At 42.0% G+C, this 21505-nt stretch overlaps 3 protein-coding genes across 8 annotated transcripts in view; 2 read left to right on the top strand and 1 right to left on the bottom strand.

The window, feature by feature from the left end:
• Positions 1-671: 671 nt before the first annotated feature.
• lg29h11orf68 (linkage group 29 C11orf68 homolog) lies at positions 672-3742 on the bottom strand. Of its 5 annotated transcripts, XM_058385261.1 has the most exons (3): positions 2986-3153; positions 1823-2617; positions 672-1740 (listed from the first exon to the last, which is right to left on the bottom strand). In XM_058385261.1, exon 3 carries the CDS (start codon positions 1693-1695, stop codon positions 973-975), a length of 723 nt encoding a protein of 240 aa, XP_058241244.1. In that variant the 5' UTR covers positions 1696-1740; positions 1823-2617; positions 2986-3153; the 3' UTR covers positions 672-972. The 5 variants fall into 5 exon arrangements, with proteins under 5 accessions (XP_058241244.1, XP_058241245.1, XP_058241247.1 ...); XM_058385262.1 differs by lacking the exons at positions 1823-2617; positions 2986-3153 and adding an exon at positions 3486-3742; XM_058385264.1 differs by lacking the exon at positions 1823-2617 and having other exon boundaries at positions 3094-3206.
• On the top strand, positions 3278-12254 carry drap1 (DR1-associated protein 1 (negative cofactor 2 alpha)). Of its 2 annotated transcripts, XM_058385258.1 has the most exons (8): positions 3278-3462; positions 6371-6443; positions 7046-7139; positions 7230-7352; positions 7828-7946; positions 8458-8548; positions 10228-10316; positions 11190-12254. In XM_058385258.1, exons 1-8 carry the CDS (start codon positions 3421-3423, stop codon positions 11294-11296), a joined length of 738 nt encoding a protein of 245 aa, XP_058241241.1. In that variant the 5' UTR covers positions 3278-3420; the 3' UTR covers positions 11297-12254. The 2 variants fall into 2 exon arrangements, with proteins under 2 accessions (XP_058241241.1, XP_058241242.1); XM_058385259.1 differs by lacking the exon at positions 7828-7946.
• Positions 12255-16532: 4278 nt separating this feature from the next.
• LOC131349045 (mitogen-activated protein kinase kinase kinase 11) overlaps positions 16533-21505 on the top strand; it is a 31001-nt gene continuing 26028 nt past the window's right edge. The window contains exon 1 of the mRNA XM_058384366.1: positions 16533-18313. Within this exon, the coding sequence (XP_058240349.1) occupies positions 17557-18313 (757 nt within the window). The 5' untranslated portion in view covers positions 16533-17556. The remainder of the gene's footprint in view (positions 18314-21505) is intronic.

The following is a 21505-nucleotide window of genomic DNA, read 5'->3' as shown; positions in this document are numbered from 1 at the left end:
TGTGCAATCATTGAAGATTGGCCACCAGGCTCGTCAAATTTAGCCATGAAACCTCCAACTTCCTGTTTCAGTTTCATTGTCCAACCCCTGTATGTGTGTGTGTGTATATATATATATATATATATATAGAGAGAGAGAGAGAGAGAGAGAGAGAGAGAGAGAGATATTATCTGTAATATATATAGATAGATAGATGGTGGCAGCTTGGCGGTGCTGGGGCTTGAACCCTGACCTATAAGCCTTAACCACTTATCCTACCACTGCCACCTTGACCTGTGACTTCACATGCCTCGCTTTTGTGATCCAATAAAAAATAAAAATAAAAAAAAACTTTAGCATTTATACTGTTACCATGACAACACAAGCAGGTCTGAAAAATGTGCTTGTAGTACAGTTCTTCTTCCTCCTAATCTTCATAAATCTGCATTGTATCTCTGATTGATGTGGACAAGAAATAAAAGAAAAACCTTTCCTTGTAATATGAGCTACAGAAGCTGAGGATGGAGCTGCATCTGATTCAGCTCCTCCTAGAAGTCTAACACCTACCCTACAACTCAAAAGAGCATATAAAACATGCTTATCTGAACCCGAAACACACCCCCTTGGCTCAGCTCCGCCCCGCTTTCTTTGCATTTGTGTCTGTTCATTTATTAGTACCTAGAAGAAGACCGTTTCTCTCTTTTAAACAGGCACAGGTTTATTGAACATGAAGTATGATATCTTTGTGTTCTTTTTAATAATTCAACACAAACGATTAACGTTTTGAAGAGATGAAGTTACAATCTCTTGGCAACTGAATTTAAACAAAGGTCTCGAAAAACTTGACTAGTAAGAAAGTTAAGAAATGTCAACAATGGAACTATTTTAGATTAAGGTTAATCGGGTCAAGTCAACAAAACACAACAAACAGGCAACAAAAACGTTCTCTTCGGTATAATGGGGCCAGTTCACCACACTGGAGTTTTCATCTCCTTATGTGACCTCCATGTTGGTGACTTTGTTGATGATGTGTGAGCGGCGAGGCACGCACTCCAGATCGAACTTGCTCTCATAAATCGTTGGACACAGCTTCCACCGGTTATTCCTGTAAATCCCCAGGTACGTGTAGACGTCCGGCTTGTAAGACAGAGGACATTTGACGCCCGTCGCCCGGATGGCCGCGTCCAGCTGCATCACCTGCTCCTCGTCGGTGAAGTTGTCGTTGTAGACGCAAATGACGTGCTTGCCGTCCGAGTTAGGCTCGCGCGGACTCACTTTGGCCATGGGTATCTTTCCGTCCAGGATGGCTCTGGCTACGCACTCCCAGGCATGATCCACTTTAAAACCCGTGTCCAGGTGCATCAGCCATTTCCCCGTCAGCACGTTGTGGTTCAAAGCGAGCTCTTTTACGGTCTGGAAAGTGATGGCACGGCCGCTGGAGAGAAGTCTTTCCCAGCTCTCCTGTAATTCCGAGACGTCGCCGTTGCTCGGGCAGTGGATGGTGCCGTATACTGCGATCCATCCTACAGGCCCCGAGATCTCGTCCCCGTAGCGGCTCACCTGCGAAGGACGATTGGACTCCAACCAACTAGGGAACTCGGCTCGGGGAGTTTTCCGGGCGTCGAATATGATCCAAGGATCCAGATCGGCCGCCATAGCCTCGGCGGCGTAATCTTCTGCCGAAAGAGCTTCGGGATGCTTGTCTTCTTCCTCCATCTTCTGTTCTCTGTTGTGCGATTCAGCAAACTGCGGCGTGTGATCCTGTAAACAACCAAGACTATAGGAATCACCTTTGGCTTTCTTCCTCAGGAGCAAAGCTAAGAGTCTAGGAATGCATCGATACCTAGATGGTATTTGTTCGATACTGATATTGATACCACATAGAGTTGTCATCGTTTGTCACATATACGTGAAATTCTTTCTTCGCATATCCCACCCTTGGGGGTTGGGGTCATAGCGCAGGGTCAGCCATGATACAGCGCCCCTGGAGCAGGTGCTCCTGCTCAAAGACCCAACAGTGGCAGCTTGGCGGTGTTGGGACTTGAACCCTGATCTTCCGATGAACAACCCAGAGCTTTAACCACTTGAGCTACCACTGCTCACGAGTGAAGTGATCGATGGGCGTCGTGAAACGTTATCTGTAAACGGCGCACCCCTCATGAGTGTAGCCGATCTTAACAGTATCCACGAACGTGGGCGTTAAAATTGAGCGCAAGTTACCATTCGTTTAAAGCACCTTGACAGGCTACGTGTCTCAGTGCTCGCAGAACTTAACCGCAAGTTCTTTCCCTGCCCGCTCATACTCATTTAGTGTCTGGTCGGCCTCCATCATGCTGTTTGATCTGTTTATTTCTATTCCAGGACGATGATGGATATAATTCATTTCGTACAAACGAGTCTGGGATGCCGTCATCCGTTGATTCGTGTAGCATCATAGTCTCATGAGAGAATTCGTACTGTATCTGAACAATACCTGATATCGATATCAGTATCGATACAGCCCTGGACAAGCTAATCATAATCATTTACATTCCTTTAACAACAATTCTAATGAACTCCATGCTGCAGACACTATACTATAAACTACAGGAGGTCGGATTTCAGCTAAAGATAAAAGATTTCTTGTGATTATGTTGACCTGCAACACAAGAAGAAAAGGTTAAAAAAAAGACAAATGGAGACTAAAAACAGTCACAAAACTCTAACCAGACTTCAGGCGTTAGCAACCGGCTAACTATCTGCGCTCCTATGTTTATCCACAGGAAGCAGGTTACAGTTACACATTTTACACCCAGCAAACAACACCGTCTAACTTTACTTTCCTTACATACTTTTACTTGACTTTAAAGACGTCTATCATTCATAAACAAGCGCTTCGTATAATCTGCATTTAGCGCTCCAAACTATGCTAAGTGCTAAAGGCTACAGTTCCAACACCGAACTTTATTCAACGCCACAAAAACAAATTTGCGTTAAAAAAAAAAAAAACAAGACAAGACAACTTACACGAGCGAATGAATATCAGACCGATTCTACATACTGCTTGGAGTTTTCCGCGTCACCGATTGAAATAAACTCGGAAAAATTAACAAAAACAACAACAACAACACGTACACAAAACACCACGATATATACACTCCCACCGCTTCGTTCTGAATCACTGGGAAGCGGAGTTAGAGGAAGCGTCCCGATCCGCGTCCTCGAGTCCTAACTAGGGCGCCTAGCTAGTACGCCATTACGTGTATATTAGTAGACGGACGTTGCCCACGAGGGAGTTGATACGTGAGTGTATTGGGACGCGGCCCGAGCGGAGCTAGTGAATCCGGCTGGAAGAGAAAAGAAGCTACAAGACCAAAACAGTGGCCCGAATCCAGCGGAGAGAAGGATAACGCTTTAAACAAAGTCGATCTCGGATTAGGAGAGGAAAAAAATAATTTTAAAATGCCGAGCAAAAAGAAGAAATATAACGCCAGATTCCCTCCGGTGAGTTGGTTAGCTTCACGTACCGCAGGAACGTGACAGCTAGCTGATCAGATTAGCTAGTTAACCTTAATCTTTCTCGTTTCCACTCGTTTCTAGACGTTAATATCACGACGATTTCATTTTGTGGTCATTCGTCCCCTTTATTGTCTCATTTGCCCCTGGATTTCCAATCCAACATGGCTGATTGACGTCAGTTTTAACAAAACTAATGCAAATCAGCTAGCCGAGGCCGATGCTAACTGGCTGCAGCAGGGCACTTTAGATGGCCAATTGTCTTGTTTTGTTCTACAGCACTTTTAGTAGCTGATATAAATAGACCTGGTGTATGAAAGTGGGTTTTGTTTTCCCTTTTAAGTATCTGGCTAAACAAATGTAGGTAGTTATAGCAAACTATGCTAGTAGTTAGAACTAGCCAGTTAGCTAGGAAGCAGAGTTAGCGAGTTTAGCGCGCGCGCGCGCGCACACACACACACACACACACACACACACACACACACACACACACACACACACACCATTGACAGAAATGGATGTTTTTAATTTAAAATAAAAAATAATATAGAATTAAAGTAATAGTTAATTAATATACATTCATGAGTAATGTACAAAGGACATTTGTTGTTGTTGTTTATTATTAAACTTATTTCATCCATCTGAAGACCAGGTAAAAGTGTAATAAATAAATAAATAAATAAATAATCATTCTCCCCCTTAATACATGTTAAAAATAAACAAATATTAATAATGTTCCACTATTTAATGTGTAGAGTAATATTTTCTTTTTTTTTGAATCCCTAGACCAAAGGGTTCTCCTGCGTTATTTATTTATTCATTCATTCATTCATTCATGTATTTATTTATTTCATATAACATTATTTTAATTGGTTCAATATTTAATAATATTATAATACACGTTAGATCAGAGTCCACGTTGGTGCTTGGGCCCCTATATTTTGATATATTTTGTGTTTTCCACAACTGTAAACAAACCTGTTCTCCTGGACACCGGATTTGAGAGCCAACACTCTTGTTTTGAGCTGAACGAATGACCAGTCACACCGGCTCTAACTGTAATAACCATAACATCATGACCACCTGCCTAATATTGTTTTGCTCCCCCTTTTGCTGCCAAAACAGCCCTGACCCATCGAGGCATGGGCTCCATTAGATCCCTGATAATGTTTTGTAGTATCTGGCACCAAGATGATCCTTTAAGTCCTGTAAGTTGGAGGTCCTACCTCGCAACTTGCGTGACTTTTGGTAGATACTGACCACTGCAGACCGGGAATACCCCACAAGAGCTGCAAGAGTTTTGGAGATGCTCTGATCCAGTGGTCTAGCCATCAAACTCGCTCAAATCCTTACGCTTGTCCATTTTTCCTGCTTCTAACACATCAACTATGAGGACACTTGCTGCCTCTAATATATCCCACCCACTAACAGGTGCCATGATGAGGAGATCATCAGTCTTATTCACGGCACCTGGCAGTGATCATAATGTTATGGCTGAACTGAATTTCTAGTCTAATTGAAAGTGTTGTGGTGTTATGGGAAACTGTGGAGACTGTGAGCCAAGCCAAAACTGGATCATCTTCCTTTACATGCACATGAATGTAATATGGAGTTGTCCTGCCCTTTGCAGCTATAACAGCTTCAACTCTTCTGGGAAGGCTTTCCACAAGGTTTAGGAGTGTGTTTATGGATATTTTTCACCATTCCTCTAGAGCAGGGGTGTCAAACCGGATCCACAAAGGGCTGGTTTGGGTGCATGTTTTCATTCTATCCGAGCAGAAGTCACACCTGATTCCACCTGTTTAATCAACTGATCTTGGCTTTCGGTAGACTCAGCTGTGGTTCCTGCACGGTTGGAATGAAAACCTGCACCCACACGGCCCTTTGTGGATAAGGTTTGACACCCTTAGCACATTTGTGAGGTCAGGTACTGATGTTGGACGAGAAGGTCTGGCTCTCAGCCTCCGCTCTAATTCATCCCAAAGGTGTTCTATCAGGTTGAGGTTTGTGCACTAGTGTGCAGTCATGTTGGAACAGGAAGGGGTCAAAAACTGTTCCTACAAAGTTGGGAGTATGAAATTGTCCAAAATGTCTTGGTATGAAACTGAAGCATTAAGAGTTCCTTTCACTGGAACTAAGGGGCCGAGTCCAACCCTGAAAAACACCTGAATTCAAGGAGTGTCCCAAAACTTTTGGCAATATAGTGTCGGATATCTAAAATTGCTTGGTGAAAAGACAACAAAACCTACTTGGGTGCAGAATATTGAGTGGTCCTTTTTTTTTTTTTTTTTTTCCCCCCCTCACTGATGTACACACAGCAAGATTAAACACTGCAAGAAGAAGCGGTCAGACTTTTTTTCTCCTCTAAATGAGGTGACCTCTGCATATAAAATCACAGACCTAAGCATCTGGTCTATAATTATCAAACCGCCGAATTTGGCCGAAAACAACAGTAATTTTCTCTCAGGGGGGATGGAGTGAAACCCAGACATGGCTGATGTGGACAAAAGAAAATTACTCACAGGGGAGTGACCATAAAACAGGAAATTAGCCCAGGACCCCATGTTGATAGAGCTATAGACTGACTGAGGGAGTGAGGACAGACTTTAGACAGAGGAAGTGCTTCCTCTTCTGCACCTTCTTGCTTATGTTCAAGGCCTGTGTTTATGTATGTAATGGAGAACAGACAAATGAATGACTTCTCTTACATCAGTGTCCCGTAGTGACTTAGCAATAATGACCAAGTAAATCTAACATTGCTCTGATATTTTAAGCTGTCAGTGTTGTAATTGGATCTTGGTAGTGGTAGAGCTTTCAGAAATACTGTCTCGCTTAAATGAAGTCTATCTCTCTCTCTCTCTCTCTCTCTCTCTCTCTCTCTCTCTGTGTGCTTTAGGCAAGGATTAAGAAGATCATGCAGACGGATGAAGAAATAGGCAAAGTCGCTGCTGCAGTTCCTGTCATAATCTGTATCCTTGAGGTTTGCACAGGGCAGTGTCCTTTATTTATTTATTTGCTTGCTTGCTTGCTTTTCTAGAATCATTTCTTGCCTGTATTTGTTAAGCGCAACAACAAATATTGAGACGAGAGACTCGCGCTGTTTTTCCTCCCGATTAGATTTTAGCAAAAGTGCCCCTAACAGAATATCATGCCCAGTTATAGGGTCCAGTACTCTGCAGACAACCCTAAAACAAACCTAGAGTAAAGTGCCCTAACAGCTACCATTCAAATGGAGGGAAAATATAATGGCGTGTTTACATGCGAGAAAACGTGACTGCCCTCTAGAGTGTCCTTTGTAGTGAAGCATGTGATCCAGTGCCCTGTGTGTGAGGAAGAATGATGACGTGCCCCCTAGGATGCCCTTCCACGGATGCAGTGCCCTATAGGCTGCTCTAAATGTAAGGAAACGAGATGATGGTTCCATAACACCCACGTTCTGACCGAAAACCTCCCTGTTCAAACAAGCGCACTTTGATAATGCGCACAAGTCCAGGTTGTTACCGTAGCAACGGCAACGTATGTGTGATGCAATGCCTGATTTTTATCGACGTGCCCTTGACTCATGTATGAGCCCGAGCGCTGGAACTCTTCCTGGAATCTCTTCTGACAAAAGCGTGCCACGTTACCCAGTCCCGCAACGCCAAAACCATGACCACGTCACACTTGTAAGTATTTAGCATCCGTGTATCAGATACACAAATAGCTCTCCAGGTTATTGTGCTTGACTTGAAGTGTGTGTGTGTGTGTTTCGGTAGGAAACAGTGCATTGAACTGGAGCAGCAGTTCGACTTCCTGAAGGATCTGGTGGCCGCCGTGCCGGATATGCAGGGAGAGGGGGAAGAGAATCACGCAGAGGGAGCAGAAAGAATCCCACGCAGGTTATACACACACACACACACACTGTCTTTGACTTATTAATGTGGCTGATGCCATGTATAAAGATGTAGGATACTTGCATCAGACTACATTTTGGTACTATATCACACAAAGATGTGAAAATAATCCACATGTGGTGGTGTGATGAAGCACAACACACAGCACAGTGCACCCCCCCCCCCATCTGTATTGTTCTCTTACATCAGCATGGTCTGGAGTGTGTTATATTTGCTGATTACAAGGTTTAATGAGACGCCCTTTGTTCAGCACAAGTAAAAGGAGCATCAAAAAAATACTATAAAAAACCAAGTATGTACGTATGCTAGAGTTCTGTTCATATATAAAAAGCTATCCGTGTCTAATATATACCATGTTGCCAAAAGTTTTGGGATGTCTGCCTTTACATGCAGCTGTAACAGCTTCTGCTCTTCTGGGAAGGCTTTCCACAGTGTGTTTATGGGAATTTTTTCTCTCTAGAAGCGCATTTGTGAGGTCAGGCGCTGATGCTGGACGAGAAGGTCTGGCTCGCAGTCTCCGCTCTAATTCATCCCGAAGGTGTTCTATCAGTTTGAGGTCAGGACACACGAAGTTTAGAGGTCTGTAGCTATTGACTCTGCAGAAAGTTTCTGTGCGTCTCAGCATGTGCTGATTTTTATTTACCTGGTTTACCACTTCGTGGCTGAGTTTCTGTTGTTCTTCCACTTTGTTATAATACCACTAACAGCTGACTGTGGAATATTTAGTAGTGAGGAAATTTCACGAATGGATTTACTGCGCAGGTGGCAACCTATCACCACGCTTGAATTCACTGAGCTCCTGAGAGCGACCCATTCGTTCACAAATGTTAGTAGAAGCGGTCTGCATGCCTAGGTGCTTGATTTTTTATACCTCTGTGGCCATGGACACCTGAATTCAACGATTTGGAGGGGTGTCCCAAAACTTTTGGCAATATAGTGTAGATTAGTAATATTTTAACACACTTGAGTCAAACATTTGTTGGTAAGCTGTTCCAGAGTCTAAACACGGCAAACAGCAGTTTCTATCAGGACTTGGTGAGAAAGGATCGATCATTTCCAGAGTAAAGTGATTGTGGTGTGTTTGGCGCAGAGGTCGAAAGCCTGGCTCAGGACGCAAGAACGGAGGAGCAGGAGCCAAAGGCAAAGACAAGAAGCTGTCAGGCACAGAGTCTGAACAAGAGGTGAGCTTACAAGTGCCTGGTGAGGTGACGTCTCACACACACACAGTAGGCTAAGGCTTTCAGAGGCTTATTTTAAGACATGTGCATACACAACTTGTTTAAATGTGTAGTTTTGTGTCATGAGCATCTTCCTCTCAAGCACCTTGCCTGGCGTTGTCGCAGTTTTTCTCCACTGGCTGCCCATCCTCACCGCCCGGTTAACCGGATAACTTAAACCAAAACGGGAAATTCCTCTTGCTTTGCCAATAACTTTCTTTTATTGAAAATCATTAACCATTTCAGGACATTGTCATTCAGTTTAAACAAACACACGTCAGTTGTGGTGCCGTGTGTGTGTGTGTGTGTGTGTGTGTGTGTGTGAGGGTTGTGTTTGCTCAGGATGTTAGCTCTGTGTCTGAGAGCACAGACTCCGGTTATGAGGGCTCTAGTGTCATTGATCGCGTGGAAAAATATTTGCCTCATCCTATATTTGTTTTTCAATCTTTCACCACACTTAAGGCTGCTGTTCTGAATGGAGACAAAATTCTACTTTAATTCTCTTCTATTATTATAAGGTATATTGATATACAGTATATGTTCCTATTATTGATTTATAGCACATAACTATAAAGGTTTTATTCCTCTTAAAAAAAAAAACTGCAGTCCTCAGTAATAACTACTTATTTATTAAAGAACTATACGCCCACCAGGCATAACATTATGACCACTGAGAGGTGACGTGAATAAGACTGATGATCTCCTCATCATGGCACCTGTTAGTGGGTGGGATATATTAGGCAGTAAGTGGATATTTTGTCCTCAGAGTTGATGTGTTAGAAGCAGGAAAAATGGACACGCGTAAGGATTTGAGCGAGTTTGACCAAGTGATGGCTAGACGACTGGATCAGAGCATCTCCGAAACTGCAGCTCTTGTGGGGTGTTCCCGGTCTGCAGTGGTCAGTATCTATCAAAAGTGGTCCAAGGAAGGAACAGTGGTGAACCGGTGACAGGGTCATGGGAGGACAAGGGTCATTGATGCACATGGGGAGCGAAGGCTGGCCCGTGTGATCCGATCCAACAGATGAGCTACTGTTGCTCAAGAAGTTAATGCTGGTTCTGATAGAAAGGTGTCAGAATACACAGTGCAGGGCTGTTTTGGCAGCAAATGGGGGACCGACACAATATTAAGCAGGTGGTCATAATGTTATGCCTGGTCAGTGTATTTCATCTGTTTACAGTTACGTTTAATGTAGTGGACTGGCTGTGTTCCTGTTATAATTTGGATTATAGTAAATTTATTATAAACATGCTTTTGTTATAAACAGCTCCTCTGTCCTGATGACTTTCTCAAGGCAGAAAGCTTAAATTGAATATAACAAATTAACAGTAAAATAACTCTTGTATCAAGAACTCGGACGCAGCACAAGTCCGTGTGGAAGTTGTTCCTATAGAAACCATCTTCTGACCAGTCAACATCGAGAATGGTCCAGAAACACTTCTTTGTGATTGGCTGTGCCTCCTGTCAGTCATTTTGACCTACTGGCGATCTTGTGGTCAGAGCTTCGTGAACGTGTGCCGGAAAAATGTCTAACAATTAGACATCTAATATTAGGAATAGCATTTAACATCATCGCGTGTCGGTTTTGCATCCCGACTTGTCGGACAAGTGAACAAATTGTTGTATCTGTTTCGTTTGTCAGGACGACTCTGAGGACAGCGAGACAGATGGAGACGAAGAGGACATCTCTCAGCCCAACACACACCATCAGGCACCATCCCATTTTCACAGGTGTTTATTTATATATATGTATACACACACACACACACACACAGCTGTGTTTCAAGGTGTGTTAAACAGCAGGATAAAAGTAATTTCTGCTTGGTTTGATTCAGAAGTGCAGTTTAACAGGACGTGTCCATAATTAATATGTAGGTAACATTTAAGAAATGTTCGCAATCAATTCTAATACGACTTTATAAAAATGTTTTGTTTCATCTAAAGCTAGGAGAGTTGGTTCCAGTCTGACTTTTTTATGCACCCTATATATGTCTGTTATGAGATTGAATTCATTATAGTATACACTGATCAGGCATAACATTATGACCACTAACAGGGGCCGTGAATAAGACTGATGATCTCCTCATCATGGCACCTGTTAGTGGGTGGGATATATTAGGCAGAAAGTCAACATTTTGTCCTCAGAGTTGATGTGTTAGAAGCAGGAAAAATGGACAAGAGTAAGGATTTGAGCGAGATTGACCAAGTGATGGCTAGACGACTGGATCAGAGCATCTCCGAAACTGCAGCTCTTGTGGGGTGTTCCTGGTCTGCAGTGGTCAGTATCTATCAAAAGTGGTCCAAGGAAGGAACAGTGGTGAACATGGTCATCGACGGTCAAGGCTCATTGATGCACGTGGGGAGAGAAGGCTGGCCCGTGTGATCCGATCCAACAGACGAGCTACTGTTGCTCAAATTGCTGAAGAAGTTAATGATAGAAAGGTCGGGATACACAGTGTATGACGGGTCAGGGCTGTTTCAGCAGGACCAACACAATATTAGGCAGGTGGTCATAATGTTATGCCTGATCGGTGTACACTCATGTCAAATATTTAGTTTTTGACCTCTAACAACTGTTCTCTCTCGTTTCTTCCCGAAAAACAGCCCAGACATGCCCCCTCCGTACATGCCCATGCCCGTGGGTGCCCCTCAGACCGCTCTCTCCATGCCCATCAGCTCTTTCAGCTCACAGCCTTCAGTCATGGGGATGATCCCGCCCCCTCCCGCCACGGCGTTGCACAAAGAAGAACACGACGACGACGAAGACTACGACTCTTAGCTCCTCGTCTACACCCAACCCCCCCACCCCGGTCGAAAACATTTTACATTCGTTTTCTTAAGTTTTTCTTGTTCGGCTGCAGAAACGCAAACGGACGGGAAGCGACAGAACTTTAAATAGTTGACGCCCAGACACGGGTGAAAGGGCGTTAGCAAAGCCTGCAGCCACAGCGCAAGAAGAAGAAGAATGGGTTGTAATATTAGCTCTGTGTTTTAATTTCTTTTTTTAAGAATTCTTATTTTACTGTCCAGGTTAAAAGCGGACAATTGGTTTAGGCTATTTTTAAAAAAAACGAAAGGAAAAAAATGAAAAAAAAAAAATCGTTGCTTTCTCGGCTCGCAGTCTCTTTTTGGAAAAATGGCCCTCTTTTTCTTTTCCTTTTTAAATTAAAAACCCATCATAGATATTCCCTGTAGTCTTTTTTGCACTTTTGTTTTTGTTCCTCTGTTACCTTAGGTTCTTTTACCATTTATTATTTTTAATTTCTCTACAGTCCGCAATTAGCGACTCAAAGGGCGTAGCACAAATTCTTTCCATCGTTTCGTTTCATCAGATCGATCGTGGGGAACTCTCGCTGCGACAGAAAGATGAAGGCACCATTAGGAAATGTGACGTGTACGAGTCAGGAAGTGGCCTGACACGGTTAACTCTGGCCCAACAACCTCGCATTAACACTGTTGTGTCAGGGTTTTATTATTATTGTTGTTGTTGTTGTTATTATTTTTTATATTATTTTTTTTTGTTTCATTTAAGCGCATCTTGGAACATTTTAAACATAAACCATGTCGATTTTTCTCACACACGGGATTTTAAGTTCTGTTTCAAGATTTTTCTTTTGACCGAGTTGAACCGAAATCGAAAGGATCGCTCTTTAATTAAAAAAAAAACAATTAAATCTTGCACAAGACCGAATTGCAGACAGAATCGTGAGCCACGCCCCCCTCTCCGCCTTCTTTACAAACCAAATGCACATTTATATCCACGCTGTATATTCACCACCCTCTTGTATCTGTTTTAAATTGTTTTAATGTTCTCTTTCGAAGAGCCCGAAACAGATCTATCTATCTATCTCTCTATCTACCTATCTATCTATCCCTCCTTACCTGTTTTTTTTTTTTTTGTTTGTTTGTTTGTTTGTTTTTGTGGCTGTCTCTCTTCAGATGTGTAAAATTATGGCTGCTCAGAGGCTGTATGTGAAACTTTTAACATTCTTATTATTTTGTATGAGTGAATAAAGTGCAAATTTCGGTATAATGATCTTGATCTATTTTTTTTTTTTTTTAGTGAGTGTGTGTGAGTATTCATGGAGAATTTCATAAATAGATAAAGATGAAGGCATGAATCTGTGAATTCTTTTGAATAAAGCATGTCGTTTTTCCAGCCCAAGTTGAAGAATCGCTCTGAAAGCAAAATATCTACACGTCTTGGAAACAGGCTGAAGACGTCATGCGTCTTAGAAAGGTATCCTTTACGTCAGTTTACTCTGACGGCTGCTCAGATGGACGTTTTGGCTGTAACTTAAATCGCAAGTCTGTTAATGCGCTTGGGCTGATTGTTTCTATAGTAACAGCTGCCTCACAGCCAGACCTTCTCGTCCAACATCAGTGCCTGACCTCACGAATGCGCTTCTAGAGGAATGGTCAAAAATTCCCATGAACACACTCCTAAACCTTGTGGAAATCCTTCCCAGAAGAGTTGAAGCTGTTATAGCTGTAAAGGGCGGGACGACTCCATATTACATTCATGTGCATGTAAAGGCAGACGTCCCAGTTTTGACCTGGCTCGCAGTCTCCGCTCTAATTCATCCCAGAGATGTTGAGGTCAGGACTCTGTGAAGTTCCTCCACACCAAACTCACTCATCCATGTCTTTATGGACCTTGCTTTGGTCACTGGTGTGCAGTCATGTTGGAACAGGAAGCGGTCATCCCCAAACTGTTCCCACAAAGCATGAAATTGTCCAAAATGTCTTGGTATGAAGCTGAAGCATTAAGAGTTCCTTTCACTAGAACTAAGGGACTGAGACGAACCCCTGAACTCGATTTAGAGGGGTGTCCCAAAACTTTTGGCAGTGTAGTGTATCTCAGTCAGAGAGACTGATACCCATGGCGCACGTGAGGCTTGTATACGTCTGGACAGGTGTGTCAGCAGCTTATGGTAGAAAGGGAACATTTTACAAATTCTCAGTCTGTTTTGCGTACTCTGTTTTGCATAGTCTTCGAGGAAGTCAGGTTCTCATCGCAAAACTCTGAGTCATGCTTTATCACTGCATTAAACATATAGATTTAATGGACTGTGTTGCTGTACAGTAGTCTGTGTGTGTGTGTGTGTGTGTGTGTGTGTGTGTGTGTGTGTGTGTGTGTGTGTGTGTGTGTGTTATTGTAGCTTACTCTTCTAGATGAACCCTTTCGATATCAGTGGGCTTTTTAAGATCATCCAAAGTTCAAGTTTCACCAGACCTCCATGTTGGTTTTATTCACCGGTCAGCACTTGACGTCATTTGGTGCTTTTCTGAAAAGTTGAACTGTGGAAGCACTTTTCAAAAGCGGCCGCAAGACGCTAGGAATGTTCTGCAACTTCCTGCCTTCCAGCCACAGATCACTTTTTAAAACGTCTGCTGGTGGTTGATTTAAGGTCCAACGTGAGATGCTCACCAAGTCTTGACAGGCTAATTCACAAGCTGGTTTGTCCACTACAGCGTATAAATCATATAAATACTAGAGTGTGTGGTTTTGTGTTTGGTCATTTGTATGGAGACTGGTCTCAGCTTTATATATATAGGCCACTGAGTGTGTGTGTGTGTGTGTGTGTGGTCACTTTTGGTTATTTTTCTGCCTCGCATTTACACCTGCACACTTCTACTTGTACTGTACTCATCGTTTCTTCGATTCAGCGATGATGATTGGTTCAGTGAAGAAGTGTGTGTGTGTGTGTGTGTGTGTGTGTGTGTGTGTGTGTGTGTGTGGTTGCCTATTACTAGTAATAGCCGGTGCAAAGTCTCAACTCTCTGCTACTGGGCCTCGGAAACCACCGCATCCTTCCTGAAGAAATGATGACTCAGTGCTTTGTGTGTGTGTGTGTGTGTGTGTTCACGCCTAGATGTGAAGCATTTCCAGACTCACACCCTTTCCCCTTTGACCCCACCCCCCCTTTTTTAAATTTTTTTTATTAACCCCAAACTAGCGAACCCGTCACAGGCAACATGAATCGACTCGACATTCCTTCCTGTTTTGTTAATGTCTGTATTTCTGAGTCCCCCCGAGTCTGCGTGTTCACACGGGGAGTGATGCAGGCACGCGGCATAATATCAAAGACTCGCGGGCGTGAGACGTCAGAGGGTGTAGAAGTGGAACGGCAGCATTTCCTAGCCAAAGACTGAGCCCGAGCGGGGCCCTCTAGAGGCCTGGAGAATGCTGAGGAAGCAAAAATACTTGACTATTTGAGGTACTTACTTACATTAATATCCTGAGGAGTATGAAATGGTGTGTTAGAGCATTTCCTGAGAGGTCGTGCTATTGAGATCCTTGCAAGTGCTAGGCGACTTAATAGGATTTTAATGTTCTTTGTGAGTTAAATAGTTGAATATTCATCAGCAAAAATGCTTCATCCATGGCAAGACTCTAAATATTTTCACACCTATTATGTGTAAAAATGTACACAAGGAATATGATTTCACAAGTTTTCTACTACATTTGCTATGATTCGTGTTCATTTCATCGTCTCAGTGCCAGAATTGTGGCCTCACAGCTTCCTGGGTTCGACCCTGAGCTCTGTGCACATGTTCTCCTCCTGTGTCTATATGAGATTTCTCCAGGTCCTTTGGTTTCCTCCAGCAAGGGTTGGCTATGCAACATTCATCCCAGGATAGACGTACTAAAGATGGATCTTATATTGAGACCCAGGGTTGAGCGATGGATTGTGTTTTGCCTGAATGAAGCTACAAGGAAGAAGAACATGAAGCGCAACATCTACCCATAGATGATGCTGTTGCTGATCTCGTGTTTTGAGGCCATATGAAGTTGTACCTGCTTAATGACGTCACATCAACTTGTCCTCTCTACATCTTAAACAGCACAGAATCAGCTTCATTGGGTTTTATTCGGTTTTTGTTTACGGCTCATGGTTTGTGTGATGTACTCGACTAGCTCTACTATTCTTTCTTTCTTTCTTTTTACTAAAAAACCCTGAATAAAGCTGGGGGAACCTGTTTGTTCCGGGACATGCCGTGGTGATGCAGTACTTAAAAACGCATGAATGACGACACACAAGCCCCGCCCACTTACTTTCATTATTAGGAAGCCAAGCACTGAGAATAATAATAATAATAATAATAATAATAATTAAAATTGAAATTAAAATAAATAAATAAATAATATATTTATTTATTTTTTTTATTTTTTTTATACATATTTTAAACTACTTTAATGAAAAAATATATTTGGAAAAAATATATTTAGGTTTAATTCAGAGTCAGGTGGATTTGCCAGATTTTCTTTTTTATTTCTTTAGAAATTTGGGATATTTAAATGCTGATAAATGTATATGATATTTTGCCGATATTTATAGGATAAATTCTAATTTTATTACAGGTGTAGCTATGGCCTATCAATCTATCAATCTATCTATCTATCTATCTATCTATCTATCTATCTATCTATTTATTTAAAAGTACTGAAAGTCAAGCTCCAAACTCACACAAACATTTATTTATTTATTTATTTTTTAATTTATTTATTGTGAGTAAATGCAAATTTTCAAACACATTTCCGTTTACTCATAGCTTATAGCCCGGTTTAACAGCGACACAACAACAGTATCGCGTTCTGACGGTCATCTGATCCTTTTCCTGTTGGACAATGGACATCTCAATATCCCGTCATTTACACTAAATAGCGCGCTAGACAGGTCGCCTATTTCCATTGTTGTATGGTGCATGCAGGGCGCTGATCTAGGGAGTGAGCGCTTGTTTTCTTATCCAGCCGAAAGGAGACCGTCCAAAAGCTCATCTGATTGTCGAGGTTCATGTCCAACCGGTGTATAGTGCACTAGATAGGGCGCGTGACGCCGCTGTATTACACCCTGGATAGGGCGCGTGTCTAGGGTGCGACGAGTGTTGTTTTAATATTCAGCCACCAGAAGTGAGAAAAAAAAAAAAGTTGAAACTCCTCCCATGTGGTGTGAGTCAGGGGGGGTTTAGTAACGCAAAAAAAAAAAAGTAGTCTGGATGGTCGGTTTCTTAGCAAATAAAGCGAGAAGTGTGTGGACTTATCTGGATTGGATCACCTACAAGGAGTGCGCTTTGTGTGTTTTTGCGGGAATTAGGGAACGCTTCTTAAAGAGTTGGCGAGGAACTTCCTGTTTCAAAATTTAGTGGTGGCAAAGAAGACGAAAAAGACGAGAAAAACACGCTCAGCTATGGGTTAGGACTTAAACCAATCCACCTGCGGATTTGGATTTTTTTCATTTATTTTTTTATTTTTGCCGGAGACTTGAACTGTAAAAAAAAAAAGGTTGATAGACTTTTTCTTGTGCTTTGTGCATGTCTCAGGCTCTGAGTTTTGCTTTTCTTGTGTGCGTTTTCCTGCCATTCTTCTCTGCGCTTCCTGACTGACCGCAAGCACTTCACTACTAAAAATACTCACCATGGACGGAGAAATGGACTTTTAGTTCTTTTAAAAAAAACCCTCAGGATATAACCATATATATATATACATATATTTGTGTATATATATTATTTTTAAAAGGAGGAGCGATTTTTTTTTTTTTTGCCTTTTGCGCATTCTTCTGAGCAAAAAAAAAAAAAAAGAAAAAAAAAGTTGCACTGGTTTTTAATTGGGAAATTTAGTTCATCAAATTCAATCCATTTCCTGTCAGTCGGCTCATCGGATTGTTCTTGGCTTGAAGCTGGTGTTAATGGAGTGCTTAAGGTTTGCGCTCACATCCACCGTTCTCACGTCCATCTTCATGGAGTCCCGCGCGCTCCATGTGTCCCGGTGCTGTGCGTCTTTTCATGGTTAGCGCGCTTGGCTTCGGAGGAAAAGTAAGAGCGCACCAGTCCCTCTCCATGATCCTCACGTACAGTTTGGAAACTGGAGAGAGGGGCCGGAGAGTGTGTGCATTTGGAGCGTTTTCCAATTGTTTGGATCCGTGCGTAAAGAGGAAGAAGAAAAAAAAGAAGAAGAAGAAGAAGCGCTATGGAGCCTCTGAAGAACATATTTACGCGCGGCACGCTGTCCCCCTGGAAAAATCTGGAGCAATCCCAGAAAGGGAACTTCACCAACCCGGTGTGGACAGCGCTGTTTGATTATGAGGCGACCGGCAAAGACGAGCTCACCCTGCGCAAGGGCGACGTGGTGGAAGTTCTGTCTTTAGACTCGGAAATTTCCGGGGATGAAGGCTGGTGGGCTGGAAAGGTCAACAACAAGGTGGGAATCTTCCCTTCCAATTACGTCTCGCTCAAACCTAGCGGATATGGAAAGATCCCGGGTCCCAGTGTGACGGGGGAAATCGGGCCGGCAGTGGAGCTGCAGTTCGAGCCGGAGGTGCTGGATTTCCGGGAGCTCAGCTTGCAAGAGGTGATCGGGGTCGGCGGATTTGGGAAGGTCTACCGCGGCACATGGCGAGGGGAGCTAGTGGCGGTCAAGGCCGCGCGCCAGGACCCGGACGAGGACATCAGCGTGACGACGCAGAACGTGCGCAACGAGGCGCGCCTCTTCGCCATGCTCACGCACCCCAACATCATCGCGCTCAAAGGAGTGTGCTTGCAGGAGCCCAACATGTGCTTGATCATGGAGTACGCGTCCGGTGGACCTCTGAGCCGTGCTCTGGCAGGGAGACGCATCGCGCCACACATTCTGGTCAACTGGGCCGTGCAGATCGCCAGAGGCATGCTGTACCTCCACAGCGAGGCTATAGTCACTGTCATTCACAGAGACCTCAAATCAAACAACAGTAAGTCTCCCACCTTCTTGCAATCAAGGTGCATTTTGCAGTGTGAGCAAGTCTTAAAGTGAAATGAGTCACTGTGATGCAAACTGAAAGATCTGTTCAGAATGCACTCGGTATCTCAAAATATGACTAAAGAACCAGGTCAGAAAAAAAGAGAGAGAAGAAAACCCTTTTCCTCTTACCCCCATATTCACCGTCCACTTTTAGCATCCATGATCCTAACGTCATTAATAAGTAAACTGCTCTGTGTGTAAATATCCTCCTCAGGCTGCACCCAGTTCTTCATACACTTTACCTTAAACATAAACAAAGCCCATGCTTTATGTAAGTATCTGAAATCATGATATCTCCGACCGTATATGGACGCATGAAGGTGAAGAGTTTTAAGTGGTGCGATCGAATTACGCCGTACATTAGTAAGGAATAAAATGTTTCGGTTTCCGCACTCATGGGTATATATAATCAAGGACAGTTGTGGCGTGACGATTGTTTTCACAGGAAGTTACAGCTTTTCCTCTGCCTTTTACAAAGCACTGGCACTGGAGACTCCTTCCTAAAATGCTTGCTGAAGAAAAACCCAGGTTCAGGAGTTGTTGCTATAGAAACAACGGCCTATTAAAACAAGTGTGTGTTTGTAAACCTGTGGATTTTGACAATTCTGAAGAAGGCTTTCCTAGCAGAATTAAGTTACGTTAAGTTTTCCCTGTCTAGGCCCCGTCTTCCACGTGTTAAAGCCTAAATCCTAGCAGAATGCAGATGTTTTGTGAATAAGCGTTGCGATTTTGCGCGAGTGTTCATAGGAAAGCAAGATGATTTCGCTAGGTGGTCTAGATTTTTAACTAGCTCAAAACTACCATCGCAAACCTCAGACAATCAGATATATTGCACACATTCCGGCTTTGGCGTTAACAAAGCAGCAGTTCCTGTCTTTAAAAACAGCCTTCTTATTAAAAAAAACCATCCACAGTATGTTGGTTGCCAATGCAAACATTTTCGGATTAATGCAACACTGATGATTCACGCTTTTAATCATCGTTCTCACAGATACTGCCTCTTCACCTTCAGCTCTCTCTCTCTCTCTCTCTCTCTCTCTCTCTCTCTCTCTCGCTTTCTCTCTCTCTCTCTCCTTCCTCTGTTTGCCTTCTGTCTGTCTCAGTTTTGTAACGTTTCAGCTGATTGCATGCTGATCTTCTCTAACGTCTGGAGAAGTCACATGACTCCGGTTAGGCGAATCGAGCGCACGCTTTCTGAGAAGGCCGGGAAATCGATAAGGAGAGCAAAGGTCAAAATAATAATGTTGTATATTTATTCAGGGAGAGCTGGAATGAGTAGGGCAGAATTTATGGGCAGGGTTTAAAATAAGGTTTAAAAATAAAAATCTGTCCTTTTATGAAGTCGTAACCTTTTAGGACAGCAATGTTCCAGAAATATCTGCTCAAATTGTAAAGTGTTTATAAACACAGTGAAGCAGTTACCATGATGGGAAACGTCACAAACATTAGCACACGTCTGTTTAGGAAGTGAGCTGACTGATTTCAGAACAGTGGAATAAGAGCGAGCGGGGTTGCCAGAATTACACCATGTTTTATTTGTTGAGAGATCAAAAATCCTCCTCAAGAAAGTGAGCTGTGATAAAAATTTAATAATTTTTCGTTCCGGTGATTCCATGATCAGTATTTTTGTAGGTTGGCTCAAAAAATGGTGGAAGAAATATAGTAATTCTTTGACATAAAGAAATTTATTGTAATTTTTTTTTGTATAGAGATGGCAACGATCCTATTACGAGTAATAATAGGATATATCAAAGGAAAAAAAATTCATACTAATAGAATAGGCTGAAATTTGATTTATTAAATTAATTAAAAATTCATTAAAAAATTGTTTGGTTTTTTTTTTCAAATTATTGTATTATAACTTATTTAATAAGTTATTATTATTATATTGATGCCTTTTTTAAAAAAAAAAAAAGCAAAATGATTTTTATGTGAAAGCTGTACTTGCGTTTCAAGTTGTATTTTAAAACGATTTTTTTTCCTGAATTAAAATAAAAATAATTTTTATTTTTAGTAAAAAAAAAAAAAAAAAAGGATTATTATTGATATCAGCTAAAATTGTGGTTTCGGCATCAGTTTCAGAAAAGTGGCATTTATATATTAAAAAATAAATAAACACTGAAAAACAGAAAAAAAAAACGTTTTACAAATCTAAATATTAAATCTGAAAATTTTAACACCATATTAGGTGTTTCCAGTTTGTGATTGAATGACTGAATTTTATTTTTAATTCTTAAAAAATATATATTTCTATATGTTTATATTCTAGTAATTTTTTAAAAATATTTAAAATACATTATATATAAATTGTGTGCATATTTAATTTAATTTTATTTAATAATATGAACACCGTATCCAGTTTCCAGTTGTCATTTTTTAATTTTATTTTTAATTCTAAAAAAAAAAATAAAGATAGCTCCATGATATCTTTATTTGCGTGACCCAGTTTATCCCAGTATGGTCACGACTCCCAGCCCTAGTCGTGTGTTATGGTTGTGATGCTTGTGTGACACTTGGTTAAGCAACATATCCACCCTTTTCTTTTCCTCATTCTTCAGCATGACTATGTGTTTTTCTTCTCTCTCTTGCTCCATCCTTTCATCTGTTATTCACCTGTTGTTTTTCTCACACCTTTTAATAAGCCGGTTTCTGCATGCTGGAAAACACCCCTGTCTCGTGAAGCTTTTTTTAAAAATAATGCAGTCTTTTTTTATACATACAATCCCACTCTTGTGATCTTTATCTTGTGATCACTCTTGTGATCTCTCTCTCTCTCTCTCTCTCTCTCTCTCTCTCTCTCTCTCTCTCTCTCTCTCTCTCTCTCTCTCTCTCTCTCTCTCTCTCTCTCTCTCTCTCTCTCTCTCTCTCTCTCTCTCTCTCTCTCTCTCTCTCTGGCCCCTTGTTTTTCTGTTCTTTCCATAACCCTTTGTCCTGGACTTGTCCTTACTTGTCTCCTGAGCTCTGTCATGCCAGAATGTGGCATCCTGTGTTTTTCTTTCCTCTTTCTCTTTCTCTCTCTCTCTCTCTCTCTCTGTCTATCACTTTGAACTCACTCACCAGTCATCCCAGAGGTTTGCACGGCATCCTGGATTTCACTCGTTCGCTGCTCTGTTTCGAGAGATGTATACACACAGTGGAGTTA

Source organism: Hemibagrus wyckioides, linkage group LG29 (assembly GCF_019097595.1).
Source record: "Hemibagrus wyckioides isolate EC202008001 linkage group LG29, SWU_Hwy_1.0, whole genome shotgun sequence".
In the NCBI taxonomy this organism is placed as follows: Eukaryota; Metazoa; Chordata; class Actinopteri; order Siluriformes; family Bagridae; genus Hemibagrus; species Hemibagrus wyckioides.
This window is presented reverse-complemented; position numbering and strand designations above follow the sequence as displayed.

Coding starts and splice junctions, on each gene's coding strand:
- lg29h11orf68 (XM_058385262.1), bottom strand. CDS start 1,695: ATGGAGGAAGAAGACAAGCATCCCGAAGCTCTTTCGGCAGAAGATTAC.
- drap1 (XM_058385258.1), top strand. CDS start 3,421: ATGCCGAGCAAAAAGAAGAAATATAACGCCAGATTCCCTCCG. Junction 3,463..6,370: donor ATAACGCCAGATTCCCTCCG/GTGAGTTGGTTA, acceptor TGTGTGCTTTAG/GCAAGGATTAAGAAGATCAT. Junction 8,549..10,227: donor GCACAGAGTCTGAACAAGAG/GTGAGCTTACAA, acceptor TTCGTTTGTCAG/GACGACTCTGAGGACAGCGA.